Genomic DNA, 16,711 nt, shown 5'->3' with positions numbered 1-16,711 from the left:
CAGCAAACACAGCTCTGAAATACAAACTGTACACTAACTGCTCAGCACCAAACAGACAGGCAACGTTAGCTACTGCCTTGTGAACATAGTGGAGTATTTAGCAGATAAAGAGCCAGATATTTCCCTTAGAGACCAAAACGGGAGTGAAAATAGGACCTACATTCATCATGTGGTCAGAAATATGACTCCAAATGAATGTTAATGTTCCATTACTAATGAATGTTTAAATGTATGTAGTGCTAACATATCAGTGTTGCTTTGAGTATGTTTTGCTTTCCTAAAGTGTATTAAACAATCAATTATTAGTGTAAATTGAATATTATAGACAAAACCAATGTCCTAGATACATGCAATCGTTAATTCACTCTCCGGAGCACAACTCCAGACATTATCCTGTACCTGATCACAAACGTGGTTGCAGGTGACAGCTGTAGAATAACAGAAGACATATTTATTTACACAAGAAGATGCAAATTATTATTAATATTGTGGTCGGACTTCAAAAAGATAACTGAACTTCTAAAGCATTTCAAGAGTCGTTTGTTTGACTTCACATCTGATGAACGGCTCTGTTGTCACCACTCCTTTTTATAGAAGAAAAATAATCTTTTTGACCTCATCTTACAATATCATTATTTTAATTTGGTCTTCTCCGCCATCATGTCCACCATTTTGAATTACGATAGACAACCAGTTGGCCACAGCTCGACAAACCCTAAATTAAGGCTTGTGTAAAAGTAGATGGACCATGATGTATTATTATGGAAGTATCGCTGTGCCTCAAATGAATGGGTACAAGATGTGTCAAAGCAGTGATATTGACCAAGGCATAAGGGAAAATTCCCCTTCATATGTCTGGCTTTATTTATTTATTTATCGTTCAAGCCTCTCTCCAGGCCGACCTGCCTCTGCATGCCCATTCTGGACATGAATAAAAGCCCAGTGTGATGCTAATGAACCTATAATCCTATCTTCTTATCCCTTCACAAGGCTTGTATATTCCCCCTCAAGAGGGCAGTGTTTGAATAAAAGAGCCTCCATCTGTCAGCACTCATCACATCACTGGGATGTGAGGGATGCCAAGAACTTTAAGAGTGTACATGATGCAGTCCTCAGTCCATATTATTCAAACCAGATACAATTGAATATTGGATTTGCATGTAAAACATTAGATACATGTGTATGATGTACACAACACTATCTTATTGCAGCAGGAAGGAGCGGATGAAGAAAGATTGAGGCCCTGCTTTTGAATCGGACGACTCATTATAGTTTGAATGTCTCTACAGAGAGCTACAATGCTGGATAATTAACGTGAAGGAATGAATGATTAACTTGTGTACAGCCTCGTATCAGGAACGGTGCAGGATGGAGCCTCTCAGGAGGAGAGTGAGTGCATGTTGCGGCAGTGGAACATTGAGACAAGCAGTCCAAAATAAACCAGCTCAAAAAAGCCTAAATGCTTTTCAGACACGTAATGCTGCGGAAATCATTAAAGGAGGGGGTGGGAGAAGATGCTTTTGTACACTTAAGTCCAACAACAGCAACAACAAGAGATCCACTGTCTCACTCAACACACGATGACATAAGAGTGATCCTCTCTCCCCCATCTCCTTTCTTCTCTATCCCCATGTCTATTTTCTTTTTTTGTTCTTGTCCTCTGTTCCCCTCTCTTCTATTTTCTCTCTTATCCCATGTCTTATCACGTCTCCTCTCCTCTGCTCATCACTTTCTCCTCCTCTATTTTGTTATCTCCCCTTTCCCCCACATCTCTTATCTTGCTTTTATCTCCTCTTCTCCACTCTATTTTCTTATCCTCACCTCTCCCATCTTTTCTCCTCTTCTATTTTCTTCTCACCCCTTATCTCTCTTCCTCTCCTCACCTCTCTATTTCCCTCATCCTCCCTTTTCTTTGCTTCCTCTCCTCTTTCTCCCACTCTACTTTCTTCTCCTCTTTCTCTCCTCTCCTCACGTTTACCACTATGATCTCCTCCTCTCCTTTTTCACTCCATCTTCCTTTTCTTTCCTCTTTCTCCCACTCCTCTCTCTCCTAACCTCTACTTTATTTATTTCTTATCCTCCCCTCTCTTCTCCTCACTTTCCCCCTCTCTATGCCCCCCTCCTCTCCTTTCTCATGCTCCCTTTTCTTCTTCTCCTCTAACTTCCCTTTCCCCTCTCCTCCCGTTTCTCTCCCCTCTTCCTCCCACTCCTCTATTTTGTTTTCCCTCTCCTCACTTTTACCCTCCATCTCCTCCTCCCCTCTTTCTCCCTTTTTCTATTTTCTTCTCCTCTTCTTTCCCCTCCTCGCGCGCACACACCAACCCTCCAGGTTTCTCAATGAATGTCTCTCCAGGTTCAGCCCCTCCCACTCCGTGTAAGCGCTTAATTGTCAGCTTTGACGAGAACTCGCGTAGGCTTAAATACCGTGTGCGCCTCGTGCATTGAGGGTGGAACTGACCAACTTCTTCAAGCGGGCATCTCTATCTATCTCTCTCTCGTGCGTGTGTGTGTTTTTTATTCTCCTCGTGCGCCTTGTCTTTATTTGTGCCGCCGACCGACCAGCATGCAGGTGTCTCTGGCCCTCCTCGTCTCCAGCGCGGCGCTCCTGCTGCTCCAGGGATGCTGCACCGCCGTGAAGGGATGGAAGGTACTAAAAAATGATGCCACGGAGATTTTACCGGAGTACAGAGAAAACAGTCGGACACCTCAGGAGGCGATACCACAGGCGTCCAACGGCAACAATAACAACAACAGCAGCAGCAGCAGCAGCAGCAGTCTGAACAACAGGGCGAAAGGCGGCGGGAGGAGCGCAAACACAGTCACCTACAGTAAGTAGTGCAGTAACTTCATCACATGTCAAAAACATTGTTACACACGTGAAGGGTTTAAAAATAAATACAATTGAAGCCTAATAATTAATTCTGTGCAATAATTAAGTTTTTATCCAGGTCAACCTTAAAGGTAATTGTATTTATTATATAGGCCTGGTGCGTAAATGTGAGGAAATTAACAAAGACACACAATATTATTTAATTATGTAAATTGTCCGTTCTTAATCACTGAAACCTCATTGTTGTGAAGTGCGCGAGAACATGACTAAATGTCTCATTTAATATCCGTATAGACAAACTACCTTTTATACTTTAGTTCATAGTACTTTTTAAACAAGATATATATATTCTTTTTCATAGATTTTAGTAAATATATTTATAGATTTCAAGTATTTTTATGAGTTGTGCGCTCAGACAGTCCTGCTTGACCCCACAAATATAAGATACATTTGTTTTGTTTTAAGGTTTTGTTCCAAAGGACTAAATGTTTCTAAGTCGACTTGATCCACCTTTCTGACATTTCTTAGAATTGAATCTTGGATAGGTGAAATCTAAACTGTATGTTTTTCAGATTCACTGATTTGGACAAAGACTTGTGCCTTTTCCTTTCACTTCATTCTTGCACTGATTCCCTGATTAATGCAGCTCTGCTGTGTGGGAAGAGTGTTTTCTTGCTTAATCCACTGTCAGAGTTTGAGGGTGCTGAGAGCGGCACAGACACATTCTTGTGGTTTCTTCTCCTACATATCTCAAGTGGAGCATTCAGAGAGACATCAGGGGCTACATTTTTACGTTGTCTTCCAGGTTATTTCCTTCTCTCTTTATACTATTAGTCAAGCTCTACTTACCATTTGATTGCAACAACATGTCTCCTGAAACCCTGCAGTAAGTTCTTCAGGGGATGTCTTTTTTTTTGGGGGGGGGGTTTAAGAAATTGCTTTTTAAATGCAACACTGCCTTTGAGAATGATTCCCACCTGTGGCCAGTAAAGGTTGTATGTTCTGATGGAGTGGTGCATGTAGAGTAATCTCACGCTCATGGATTCAAGATGGGTGGTGCAATGTTCTCACAGATTCGCCTTCATTTAATCACGGGCACTCAAGGAGAAGAAGATGATTGGTTAGATTAGAAGAACAACGGCTGACAAAGGGGAATTAGCAAGTCAAGATGTGTTAGTGTGACAGATTTTTGTGTGAGGATATTATTACTGGGCTGTTCTTGACTAAAAAATAAACCTTTGGTGACTAACACTCATACGATGTTGTCGACTAAATTGGTTGATTTAATTAGCTGAGTTTCTCCACAAAAAATCATGCAAAAACACAAAGTTTCTTTGGAAATTCAGATGAAAAACCATTAAAAATGAATATTCTACTGAAGAAATCGTATTGCCTAAGAGGGGGCAGCCCTAATAATTATCCCAAATCCACACTAAACTTGATGTTAATCTTTATAAGTCTCCAAAAACGGGGTGGAAAAGCACATCCTCTTGTTTTCATTTGGATAAACAGTATGTGTTGTGGTTCACACAAGGAGACAGACATCTCCTGGATTATTTCTTTTATCCATCTCTAGTTGTTGTCCCGGGACGTCCTACTCGTGGGCCGCCTGGCCTCCCTCCAGTCCTCTCCCAAGGCTCGTCTCTCACCGCCGGGGGAGAAGGACCGCTCATGCAACTGTACAGTAGTCCTGTGTGCAGGCCACCATCATTAGTCATGGTTTTTTCAGGCTTACAGTGAAGAGGAGAACAGGAAATGTAGGGGAAAAGGCACAGTGAGACTGGATTAAAACACTCTCTGAACAAGACAACCTGACTCTGGGATACGGTGGTAATTTATGCAAACCGCTGCCCAGTGCAGGCATTGTATACTGTGGTCCCTTCAGCGGCGGCCACAGAATAACACAAGATCAGGTTCTCGTGGGGAGAAAAAAAAGGAAGTCGTCTCACATAAATCCTTTGTTCAGCCCTTTTTTTTGCAAAGAAAGCCACAGAGGAAAACAGATCCCTCTTCGAGTGTATCATTTCTTAACGGATAGTTCCTTTGCCCCTTTTTTACACACTGCTTGTAAAAAGAAAAAGGGGAGAAGGACACACGTGACAATAACTCATGCATACTGCTGTTAAAAAGCTGCGGCTGAAACATGGGATTACAGGCTGGAGTGCGTTTTCTCAAATCAGTCTGGCAGATGTCCAGTTTGTTGAAAACTGTACAGTTGCTTTAAAATAACCAGACAGCTATTTACTCCTCCATCACCACATACATTTCCTGAGGGCCAACGCTGAATGCCAGCTTTTCCTTCCAGCCCAAACCTCCATTAAGTTTGATTGAGCTGTTTAATGGCCCTCTGGTCTGGATTTGCTATCAGCTGATTGCTGCCAGCTGGATCTCTTTGTCAAGCCCTGTCGTCGGCTAATGATCGGACCATGAATCGAATTCAGAATCTCTAATATGATCTCTCAAATCTGTACTTTAAATGTACAAATTGTTGTATTACGTTGGATTCATAAAAGCGCATTTTTCGGCTGCACTTTTGTGTCTAATAATGTCAGGATTGAACTGCCTCCTCAGTTTGTATCTGGCTCGTGTTGTTTCTCATACACAGAACACAATCGCTGATGTTCATGTTGACAGAATCAGAGATATTAGCACATATTTGAGTTGGACACAGCTGCAGCATTGAGGCGGTTAACCTGCAGTGTGTCCATTCCAGTGTGCGGCACTTCAAAGTGTTTGTTTTGGGCCAAAGCCACGAGTGTAACTGTGATATTCTGCTCTTCCAGGTGCCGCAGAGCTCAGCTGCAGGGAGTTGCGCTCCACCCGTTACATCACCGACGGATCTTGCCGCAGTGCCAAGCCTGTCAAGGAGCTGGTGTGCTCGGGCCAGTGCATGCCCGCGCATCTCATGCCCAACTCCATCGGCCGTGGCAAGTGGTGGAGGGGCAGCTCCTCGGACTACCGCTGCATCCCAGCAAACTCCCGGACAAGGAGGGTCCAACTGCAGTGTCCCAACGGCAACACTCGGACTTACAAAATCCGCGTGGTCACCTCCTGCAAGTGCAAGCGCTTCAGGCCCCACCATAACCAATCGGAGGCCAAGGAGGTCCCGAAACGCAACAAGAAGCACAGTCGCTTGTCTCAAGACCGGAGCAAGAACAACACGCCAACAGTGATGGGCAACTCGTACTGATGCTCCTCTTCAAGCATCCAAAGGACACTCACACACACACACACACACACACACACACACACGTTACACGTTACACAACACACACACGTTACACAACACACCAAGCAACAACGTCTCCTTCAAATAGGGAGGAGGAATATTCAAAGAGCGCGAATTCATAAGCTAATTTGCTGGGCTGGTTTTTAAGTCACCAGTCTTTATTTTTCAGCGTATTTGTGAACTCTGCTGCTTGTTTGCATGACAAAATGAGTCAGTGCCAGGGGCTTGCCACAGATGTAGCACCATGTTGGATAGAAAACAACAAAACAAGTCAAAATCTGATCACCCTAACAGCTCAGAACATCCCTGGGCTCGGTTTCTGTCCTGCATTCAAACAGATTTAATTTAATGAGAAGTTCTCCCCGAGGCCTCGAGCCCATCTGTACAAACATCCAGCGGATGCAGAGCTAAGTTTTTTTTAAAGCTGAAAAGGTGTATCTTCGCTCCAAAGTGGTTGTAATCCATCTCCTTTTTGGCTGTGTGTGTGTGTGTGTGTGTGTGTGTGTGTGTGTGTGTGTGTGTGTGTGTGTGTGTGTGTGGAGGAGATGGTGGCAGCTCTGGGGGTTCTGACGGTGGGATGTTGACAGGTTTCTGTGCGGCGGTGCATTCAGCTCACTAAAGGCCTCGCTCACTCTTCCAGGTCTGTCAGTTACAGTAACCTTTCCCACAACTCGATGCAGAGTCAGGAGAGACGGAGAAATGAAGCGGTTCTGACACCACAGGGGCATTCCTGTGACTCCTCTTAATTACTAAATGAGCCCATTCCTGTGTTATTTTTGAGTCATAAAAAGTCGTTTCCTCTAGCCAGTTCCTGTCCTGCTGGAATCACACACAGAAAAAACAAAACAAGTGCACATGTGTGTGTGTGTGTGTGTGTGTGTGTGTGTGTGTGTGTGTAGGAGGCATCAGAAAATTGAGCGTGATTGTGTTGTTACCTAAGGGTAGAGCTCTTCTCCAGCACGCCCACACACCGGAATTCTTTTGTAACTTTTTGTGTTGGTCGTGTCCGCTCCCTCTCTGCTCCCACACTGTAAATAGCTCAAACAGGAAAGATAGGAATAAAAATAACATAATGAAAACAATAATTCAGATAAAAATCTGTCCCCGCTCTGTCACAACCTGCTTCCTCAGCAGTGGGACTGTGCTTCACCAAGAGTATTCACAATGTTTCCACATAGTGTCATTCCGCTCATATTGCTTCCTGATTTCTTTTTTTTGTTTTGTTTTGTTTTTGTTTGGTTGTCTAAACTGTACGGACAATGTTTGCTTCTTTTCCCGATTGTATGTTTTGGAATAGCAACTGGAAGGGGTTTGTGGTGTAAGCTGAGAGCTGTGATTGTACATATCATACCTGTGTGGTCCGCTGCAGTGCTGCCCTCACTGCAACAGGGAGGGAGGGCTGTTTTCTACAGACACTAAAGAAGGACTGTTATAAAGAATGAACTGCATATTTATTTTTTATTTCCACATTTAAATTATTTATGCAACCTTTTGTAGTAAATGATAGCCATTATTGTCATATAGTATGATAGAGATTGGAAATGAAATACTGTACAGAACATGAATAAAGTAAAGGAAGATATATTTGAAAGAGCTGGCTTATTTGTTATCTTTCTTATCTGGATGTGTTGCAGGTAGAACTTTACTTTAACCTCAGACCACGGAGCATTTATAATTACTACATACACATTTAATGAATGGGTTATAACACACTTTAATGTGGTTATCAGATTTAAATATTTAATGTATTTGTATTCTGTGTGCACCCATAAGCAGTGCTGCGATTTACTCAAGTTCTGTACAAATCTGAGGTACTTGTACTTCACTTGAGTATTTCCATTTTATGCTACTTTATATTTCTACTTTGTTACATTTTGGAGGAAAATATTGTACTTTTTACTCCACTATGTTGACAGATTTAGTTACTTTGCAGAGAATAAAACAAAATATTATCAACAAAATAAATATGATGTATTATTATGGATTAGGCTATCGAGAAATATAGTAAATATAAATATATATATATAATATAAATATAAATATAGTATAGTAATAAAGAATGAGCTTCACCTTCACCAGCAGATGTCACAAAAATGCGTCAATAATTAGAATAAGAATTAAATAATATACATTATTCTGCAAAATGTGTTCTTTTACTGTTCCTACAGAAAGTATATTTTAATGCAAGTACTTTTGTACTTTTACTTGGGTAAAGTTTTGAATGCAAGACTGTTAGTTGTATCAGAGTATTTCTGTGAGTACTACGATCTGAGTACTTCTTCCACCACTGCTCATAAGTGGAGGCTGGTGTAAACACATAATAAAGATAAACTGGTCATAATAATTTAAAGGTCTTCATTTGAAAAGTTATAATCGATGGCAAATACTTTACATTAATTAACTCCAAAAATGTCAATTACAACTAGTGTTATTTTAAATGTATTAAGACATTTTTATATAGTACATGCTAAATATGGGGTTAAAGGCAAGTGTTCCTGTGTATTTGTCTTTCTATGCAAATCTCTGATGTCTCTGCAAACAAATTCAGGCAATTAGACAGTTTAGATTTGCAATTGTTTGGAAAGAAGAAGAAGAATGTCCACTCTTGAGATCTCCATTTCTTTGTTTATGAGGGTGGATATGAGCAACGGTCATCATTCACCTTCCTCTGCTCCCTCATGGCTTCGGGCTTGATACGCCGCAAGTTTGACAGTTCAAAACGCATCCCTCTTCATGTGAGCGCTCTGCTGTGGATGCTTGTAATATCTGGTGCGCACTTCCCAACAGCACAACCAGCTTCACTAAAACAGGAGTTAATCCAGGCACAGAAAATGTACCACACTTAAATGAGGTGTTTATGCTGACTTTTATATGCAAATGTTATTTTTAATTACCAGCACAAGAGCTCCCTTCGAGCGACAAATAAACTGAGCATAAACACAAAACAGAAAAATCACTGTGGCAACTGTGGCTGGGAGCCCGTCTCTTGTTGTGCCAATGGAGAACAGTAGATATCAAATTTCACTACATCATCCTTAATGTGCAGTCATTATGTCATTTTAAAGCCCTGTTTTCCAAGAGAGAACAGACGTGCCATGCTTTTACTCAGGCAACTAGCACAGAAGAAGTTTCCCAAGAAAGTCAAGAACACATACTTAAGAGCAGTACGTGAACAGTACCTTTTAAGATATCGATGCTCGCAAAGCATCTGCCCCGTGTTACTGTGTGCACATACGCCGACCTGCCGGTGACCCTCGCAGACCTGGGGAGGTGCATGAGGAGTCAGGCATGATCTATTCCCAACAAATGTAGCAAGTCTACGACACTTCGCTCAAGCCGCGTTGTAAGTGTCATCGATGAAGTTTTGAATACCAGGTGCAGGAGTCCCCGAGGATCCCTGCTCTGTTACAAGTGTAAGAAACTGAACCTGGTGAGGTCCACACAACGCCGAGGGTTCAAAAACAGTTCCTGGTTGACTCATGGCTTCTATAAGGAATATTTATAGAACTGACATACCGACCACAATAGATAAAAGCTGCAGTCTAAATGCGGGAGAAGAAATTATGAAAAGTTGACTTTTTAATAGTAACCTTTAATAACACTTTTCATACAAGAGATGAAGCTCAAAGAGCTTTACAATATATATATATATATATATATATATATATATATATATATATATATATATATATATATATAAATATATATGACAAAGCAACCAATTTAAACAAGGAGCAACAGACAATACATTTAGACAAAAAAAAGACAGTAGATGCTAAAATATATAAGTGAAATTAAAAACCAAGAAACATATACAGCAGTAAAATGCAACACGCACATTAATTCAGCAGTAATATTAATCCAACAATATATACTAGTAAAACACTAACGGGGAACATTTTACTGCAGAATGATACTTATATCATCAAAAACTATATCTAGAAGTACATTCTTCTTATATTTACACATGTTTTACTTCAGTGAGGTTTTGAATGCAGGATGTTTACTAAACACAGTGTGGTGTAAGTATTTTTACTTCTTCCACCAGTGTGTTGAGCAGACCTTCAGTCACACTCTCTGTTAACCTTATCTTTCAACTCCTGGAGATAATCACTGTTTCCCAACAAAGCTCTATCCGGCTCTGTGTGCCGAGAGAATCTCCACCCCGCCACGTCTTCACTTTAACTCTGCTGCCTGAAGAGAAGGACCCACTACGTGGAATAAATGTTGCTCACAAATGCATGTTTCCTCCTTTGAACTCCCATAATGGAACGGTGAAATATCTAATTTCAGCTTTGTGCAGCGCAAGCTTTATTGTTTAGCGCACAGCCAGAGAGTTGTCTAAAAGGCAGCCACTTGAATGGCTTAAGCACTGTCAACACAGACCTAACTGATGTTCTGCCAAATGCAGAAGAGACAGTCAAATAAAATAGACTGTATATCATCTGCAAATAAAGAGCTCCTTGACTGATGTGTGTTTTTGCCAGTGGTATCCGTCTTACAAAAGCAAGCGAGTCTCTTCTGTTGACTGAAAAACCACAAGTGGAAACTGACTTGAGGTGACATTCATAGCATGTGAGGCACTTTCTCTCACATGCCAAAAACTAACCCCTATAAAAGTCTTTAAAGTGTTGTGTTTCTGCTCCGCTGCCTATAAGCAGTTGAATTGCTTAACAATGTTGTAGGTTGTCCAAGACGTTTATTGAGATGGAATATATTTACTGAACTTACTTGCACACATCATTTTCAGACCTTCGTCAAGGATTACATAAATGCTTCTACACAGCGGTAGTTTCACCTCCGGGCCTTCGAGTCAAATCTTTCCAGGAGCGGATATTATTGCTCAAGTCAAACACATGTGGACGATGACGGATGTAGTCGGAGACGGATGTTTGCGCTCCTCCGACCACTCCCTTATCAGGTCATGAGTGCTAATAGCTTAAAACAAATGGAAACCAGAAGAAATGTCTGGCGGGCTAAAGGAATGAGGAACACGGAAAAAGTTCAAGAAACTTTGTGTTCCTCAAACAACGCCGGCTTTGGAAGGTGGATAGTGTTTCCTGCAGAGTGTCATTCGTCAAAGACGGATGAAAGACGTTCTCCAATGTTTACTCCAGCATCTAGACTGCATCTTAGTAAGTGATTCATTGCTATTCACTATTCTGGGTGACTACAAGAAAGCCTGTGACTCTCTCTGCGTCAGTAGAAAGATGTAGAAGTAGGCGACCCTTTCCCAGAGATGGACAGTAGCACCACGCGGGTCAGGAGCCTCCACTGAGCCATGTAAGCCTCAGTCTCTCAGCCGAGGCCAGGCATATAGAGAGACGCGCCAACCATGTGTGCTGAGGACAACAGGAGGTGCAGAGGAGAGGAAACAGGGCTGTCAACAATTCTAAACAACCTCAACAAGCCCCAAGGTTGAGGAGGCAGAATGCATTTCTTTGCTTAATCATCACCTTATGGACTTTGTATCTCGCACAAACATATACGATATTTCAGCTCTGGATAAAAAAGACAACTTGTTGGTTTTGTTTGTGGATAGTTTTAGTTGTACTGCAAAAGTTCCCAACTTTTCCAGCCCCTTGAAAAAGGATTGCTGTATGTGCTGCACACACTTTGTAGTATGTGTATGCTATTGTGTGCGCGGCCGACTAAGGGGGCATGTAAAGGCCAATCTAACACGTGTAGTATCGAGAGTTTACACAACCTGTCATTTGGTAATTATGTTGAGGTCAATGGAACGACTCAAGGAAAGCTGACACAAGCAAGGCCAGTTTCTCCACACAGGAAAGCAACTAAAGCGTTTACGTTTGACGAGTTGTACACTGTTATGTCAGTTACACAATTGCAAATCTTCATTTTAAAAAGCATAAGTGAGCTTATACACCAAAGATATTTACTCCTGCCAATACAGAAAGCTTTCTGGGTTTTGTTCCAAAGGTAAGAAAGTCCCATTGACATTTATAACAACGCTAAAAACTAAATGTCCAGCCTTGGAACAGAGCCTTTCTAAACATTATGTCATGTGGCTTGCTTGATATATTGAAACTTTCAATTGTTTCTGCAATAACAGCGGGAGACATAGTCGAGATTACAGCTATAAAATTTGAAAAAATCTAAAAGAACTTTGGTGAATTTTATGGATATTGACAAAACCACGCTGTAGTTCTTTCAGTGCCCACAAAGTAATGAGTGTAATGGGTCCATTAAAAGACCCAAAGGTTTACTTTTTTAACAGTAAGTGCTTCATTGGATTCTATTTTGTCTAAGAATATTAAAGTTGAACCTTAGTAACACGCTTCACTTGTGTGAGGAAGACAGACGAGAGAAATACAATGAACTACATAAGCATCATATACTACTTATATATATATATATATATATAAGTATACTTCTCTATAGACGGCCGCTTGAGAGACCAGAATTCAATTAATTTAAAATGTGCACATTTTGTGTTTGTTTAATTCAATGTTGCAGCAGTACACAACAATTAAGTTGTCTAATAGGACATTGTTAGGCAATAAAAATAAATCTGTCAGTTCGTTAAATGTATTGTTAAAGCTGCGTTAAGTCTTCTTTTGGCCACTAGGGGGCAGAAAGACTCGGAAATAGTCTTTCAGCAATATAATCTTGATGTACTTTAAGTATGCACTTATGAAGTTATTATGTCAAACATGTTAGCAAAGAGTTACCTACGAATACATCGAGCAGACATCGAGCAATATTTACTTCCCATTGTAATTGTCTTGTTTGCAAACTATCAAATGTAAAGTCAGATTTTCACTCAGCTCTGCAGGTTTGGTCCCATCACGTCTGAGAGAAATATCTCTAGCTTGTCGGAAAGCAGCTAATTGTTGCCCCGTCCTCACCCGTCACTCATATGCTTTGGTCCACTGATATATCACGCTGGACAGCGCTTGTCTTTTATTTGGAGCTGGTAGTTATTTCATGTCATAACAGACTGATGAACGAAAAGAAATGGCAGCAAGAAGCGGCAGGTTTGGGGTTTAATCTCAACAAAGTCGACAGCATTGGCAACCCTTCGATTCACTAAACTCTGAGACTTTTACATGATAAGATAAATAAAAATGAAATGATGCAATAAGATGGTTTAAAGAACGGGATAACAAGTTTTCAAATGAAAGCAGACAGAAGAAAACCACTGACAGCATGTTTCAGCAGTTAGGACAAATTCCCATTTTGCTCTTTGACGTCCACACACACATGTAATCAGTTTACTTAAATCCGTATAAAATGAGCTGACTCACTTCGGTCCTCACTGTCAACTGGTCATTTTCCAAAGACAGTGTCCCAGCTCCCAGCACTCCCTCCCAGGGTGGAGCGCAAAATGGCTTTCGAAGTACCGTAATTTGCTGCTTGTCATCATGTCAAAGATATGTCTGCTTTATTCTATGGCATTCAGGAGTTTGTATCAGCGACCATGTCATCTCCAGATGTTGTTTGAGCAAACCAGATCCATTTATTGAGTAATGAAGAGATGTTTTTTCAATTTTACCCGCATATTATACATGTATGGAAACTCACACACACATACAGTTGCATAATACTGGTTGTCGCCCGAAACACTTGAGCTCGAGCATGTTTTCAATAAGGAATTTCTGAAAAATAAGAAGAGGGATCGTAAAAGCTTTCCTTTAAGAGCGCACAGCAACAATTAAATCTGCTGCGGATGATTTTCAAACAGGAGCAAAGTATTTGTGTGGGTGGTAGACATGGCAAGTCGGGGATTATGCAGCCCTTGAGAAACAGATTTATGACGGGCAGTAGTCAGTCTCTAACTGAAACCTCCCCTGGCATTTTGAATCCTCACAGAAAGAAGCACAGAGAGAGTGAATCAAATCAATTTTCTTGATGGCATCATTGCTAACCACAATGATGCCGATTGTATTCACATAAGGCTCTCTGGACAGGAGCAAGACGATGACAACAGCATCTCTGTCCTGCATGCATTAAATTAATTTCCGTGGCATTATATCACCATACGGCTGTAGCTCCCCAGCTCCCCTCCCTCGAGGAGGATATCGTATCTAGTGTATCTTGAACAACCACAGACACCATGCTCAGTTCACTGGCATCGCAAATTAGACTTTGCAGGATTGAGAAGTAAACAGTGGAGTATTCTCCTTCCCAGAACAACAAACTGGAGTTCTTTCCTAAGGCTTCATGGCAACTTCCACAGACAGGTCGGTGCCTTTGGTTGTTTGTATGTTTATGTCATAGTTCCTCAGCTGAGGAGGTTATTTTAGGGCACAAGTGCAGCATAACAACACTGCAGCTTTCACCCTGAACTTGATAATAGTCCTCTAATACATACATGGATATAAACAGCCAGCAAATTCAGATTTCTCCCCACATGGAAGCTGTTTTATTCTTGAGGCCCGTTGCTGATTAATCAGGCGACAGTTTTTTTTCTTTTACATTCTGAACCCTTTGGACCAGCTCCGTGCAATCAGCTCCAAGTGCAGAGGAAATTGCTTCCTATCCGTGTGGCCGTGGGTGCACGACCCAGGAGAGGCCAAAGCAGATATCTCCACAATCTCCCCAGCTTAGGAGAGTTTAAGATCGGGATCAATTCAACTCTCCAGCCCTTATCAGATGTCAAAGAGCCTTTGGAACTGTACTGTATGTGTCCCAGTCTTGACCCAAGTTGCAAAGAAGGTCCCTGAAAGTGAGTAGTTTGTAGTCTGTGTATCTAGGTTTTCTGTGTGAAACAGATGATTCTGGGAGGATCCGTCAACGTTTATTCCATTATAAAGTAATACTTTCCATTAGAAACTTCTTCTTCTCAAAGAAAATATCATTTGTGCACGTCAGCCCTCATTCTGCTCGACAAACAACAGCATAATTGATAGCCATGACTATCAAATGGCGTATTCGCTTTTCTCATAGAAACAGTTTTCTCAGGGAAATGTGTGGTGTGTGAACGGAGTAGTCCGATACTGGGGCGCGGGCAGCATTATTAATGTTATGACAGCTAAAGCTAAATGTTCATAAAATACTTCTATGAGAAAGTGTCTCTTTTCATGACTCACAGTCTACCATCTGTCCAATTGCGGAGAACTTTTCCATTTAAAATATCAGCATCTCCAAATTCTCATTGAGATCCGTAGCTGGGACAGGACTCCAAAACATAATAACATGGATGATATATAACTCACAGCCTTTGACAACATCTAATATGATGTGCTGCTATCGCCTTTACAATATACTGAGGGCGACAATTTCTTTCTCCACTTCCCCCTGTTTTGTTCAGCCGCATTCGCATGCCTGAATTTCACTGTTGCTCGGAGAGGCCATGGTTGGTTTCATGTCATTATTGCAGTGCTTTAGTCAGCATATCTGAGCCGGCAGGAAGGAACACGGGGCAAACAGTAAGTCTTCTACCTCCGCTGAAGAGGAATAGACAAGGAGAGAGTTGATTCACGCAGCAGATGCCTCTGGGCCCTTTAGCAGGCAAGCGAGTGAGAAGAATATAGATAATTAAATGCATTAGAAAACCGTCTCAGGCTTCTGTGTATGGTGCCTCAATCACCCAATGTGAAAAACAACAAACACATTAACTTTGGAGGGAAACTAATATGTCTCCACACTATTTTGCTTACAGAAATCAAGCAAATTTGAATAACAGCGCTCCACGCCAAACGAAATACAACTGCCAAACAGCAAGGCCAAACACCTTCTTGAAAAATGGCTACATTAATGGGGATGAGGTTTTTATGACATGATCGATCATATTTTGCAGAAGCTTGGCGAGAACAAAGCACATTCAGAAATGCGTACAATGCAATAAATAAAACCTGATTGCTGTTGTGCTAACAGTTAATCACCACAGCGCAGACACTGTGTTTTCCCTCCAATCTCTGCTATATTAATGATGTATGTCTCAGACTCAGACTGGACGGCGATGAAACACTTATCGAAGTGTTGAACTGAAACTAGAAAAAAAACAACATAAGTAAGTACAATTTACAATTTGATTAACTTCTTGTACCCAACAATGTGAAAAACAAAACTTGTTTTTGTACGAAAGGAATTCCAGAAGTGGAGAGGCACTTATTGTGTAGTCCTTTAAAAACACAGACCCTCTTGTAAAGCCTTGTCGCAGACAGCCCAGACCCCCATCAGGCTCTGGGACCAGACTCCAGGTCTGAAATGGCTGAGGTCACAGTTTGAGGCCCCAACGGCCCACCCAGGATCAGCACGGCACTCATACATAGACTGGCCAAAAGAATGTGGACACCTCTCGTTCTGGGACTCTTTTTTGTTTTTTTAACTGTGTCCCTTAGTTAGAATTAAAGGGCAGCTTAATGCTACAGCACACAGTTACATTTTAGACAACAGTGTGCTTCCAACTCTGTGGCAACAGTTTGAGGAAGGCCGTCTCCTGACGTGTTGAAAATGCACAGAACCCCCAACTAGCACCTTTGGGAATGCAGACTGCGAGTCCAACATTGGTGCCTGACCTCACAAACGTGCTTGTGGCTGAATGGGAACGAATCCCTGCATCCATAAACAGAGGAATGTTGTTGCAAAATCAATTATTTTTAATGGAATCGCTGTGATCAGTGGATTTTAGTAAGTAAATGGTAAACTGTCACACAACCCTTGACCAATAGAAACCTGTCTCAACA

The 16,711-nt window shown here is 41.4% G+C and overlaps 1 protein-coding gene across 1 annotated transcript; it reads left to right on the top strand.

Moving 5' to 3' along the window:
• The first annotated feature begins 2,217 nt into the window (after window positions 1-2,217).
• On the top strand, window positions 2,218-7,653 carry sost (sclerostin). The gene is made up of 2 exons (XM_029457132.1): window positions 2,218-2,828; window positions 5,614-7,653. Exons 1-2 carry the CDS (start codon window positions 2,564-2,566, stop codon window positions 6,018-6,020), a joined length of 672 nt encoding a protein of 223 aa, XP_029312992.1. The 5' UTR covers window positions 2,218-2,563; the 3' UTR covers window positions 6,021-7,653.
• The last annotated feature ends 9,058 nt before the right edge of the window (window positions 7,654-16,711 follow it).

Source organism: Cottoperca gobio, chromosome 19, assembly GCF_900634415.1.
Source record: "Cottoperca gobio chromosome 19, fCotGob3.1, whole genome shotgun sequence".
Classification (NCBI taxonomy): domain Eukaryota; kingdom Metazoa; phylum Chordata; class Actinopteri; order Perciformes; family Bovichtidae; genus Cottoperca; species Cottoperca gobio.
This window is presented reverse-complemented; position numbering and strand designations above follow the sequence as displayed.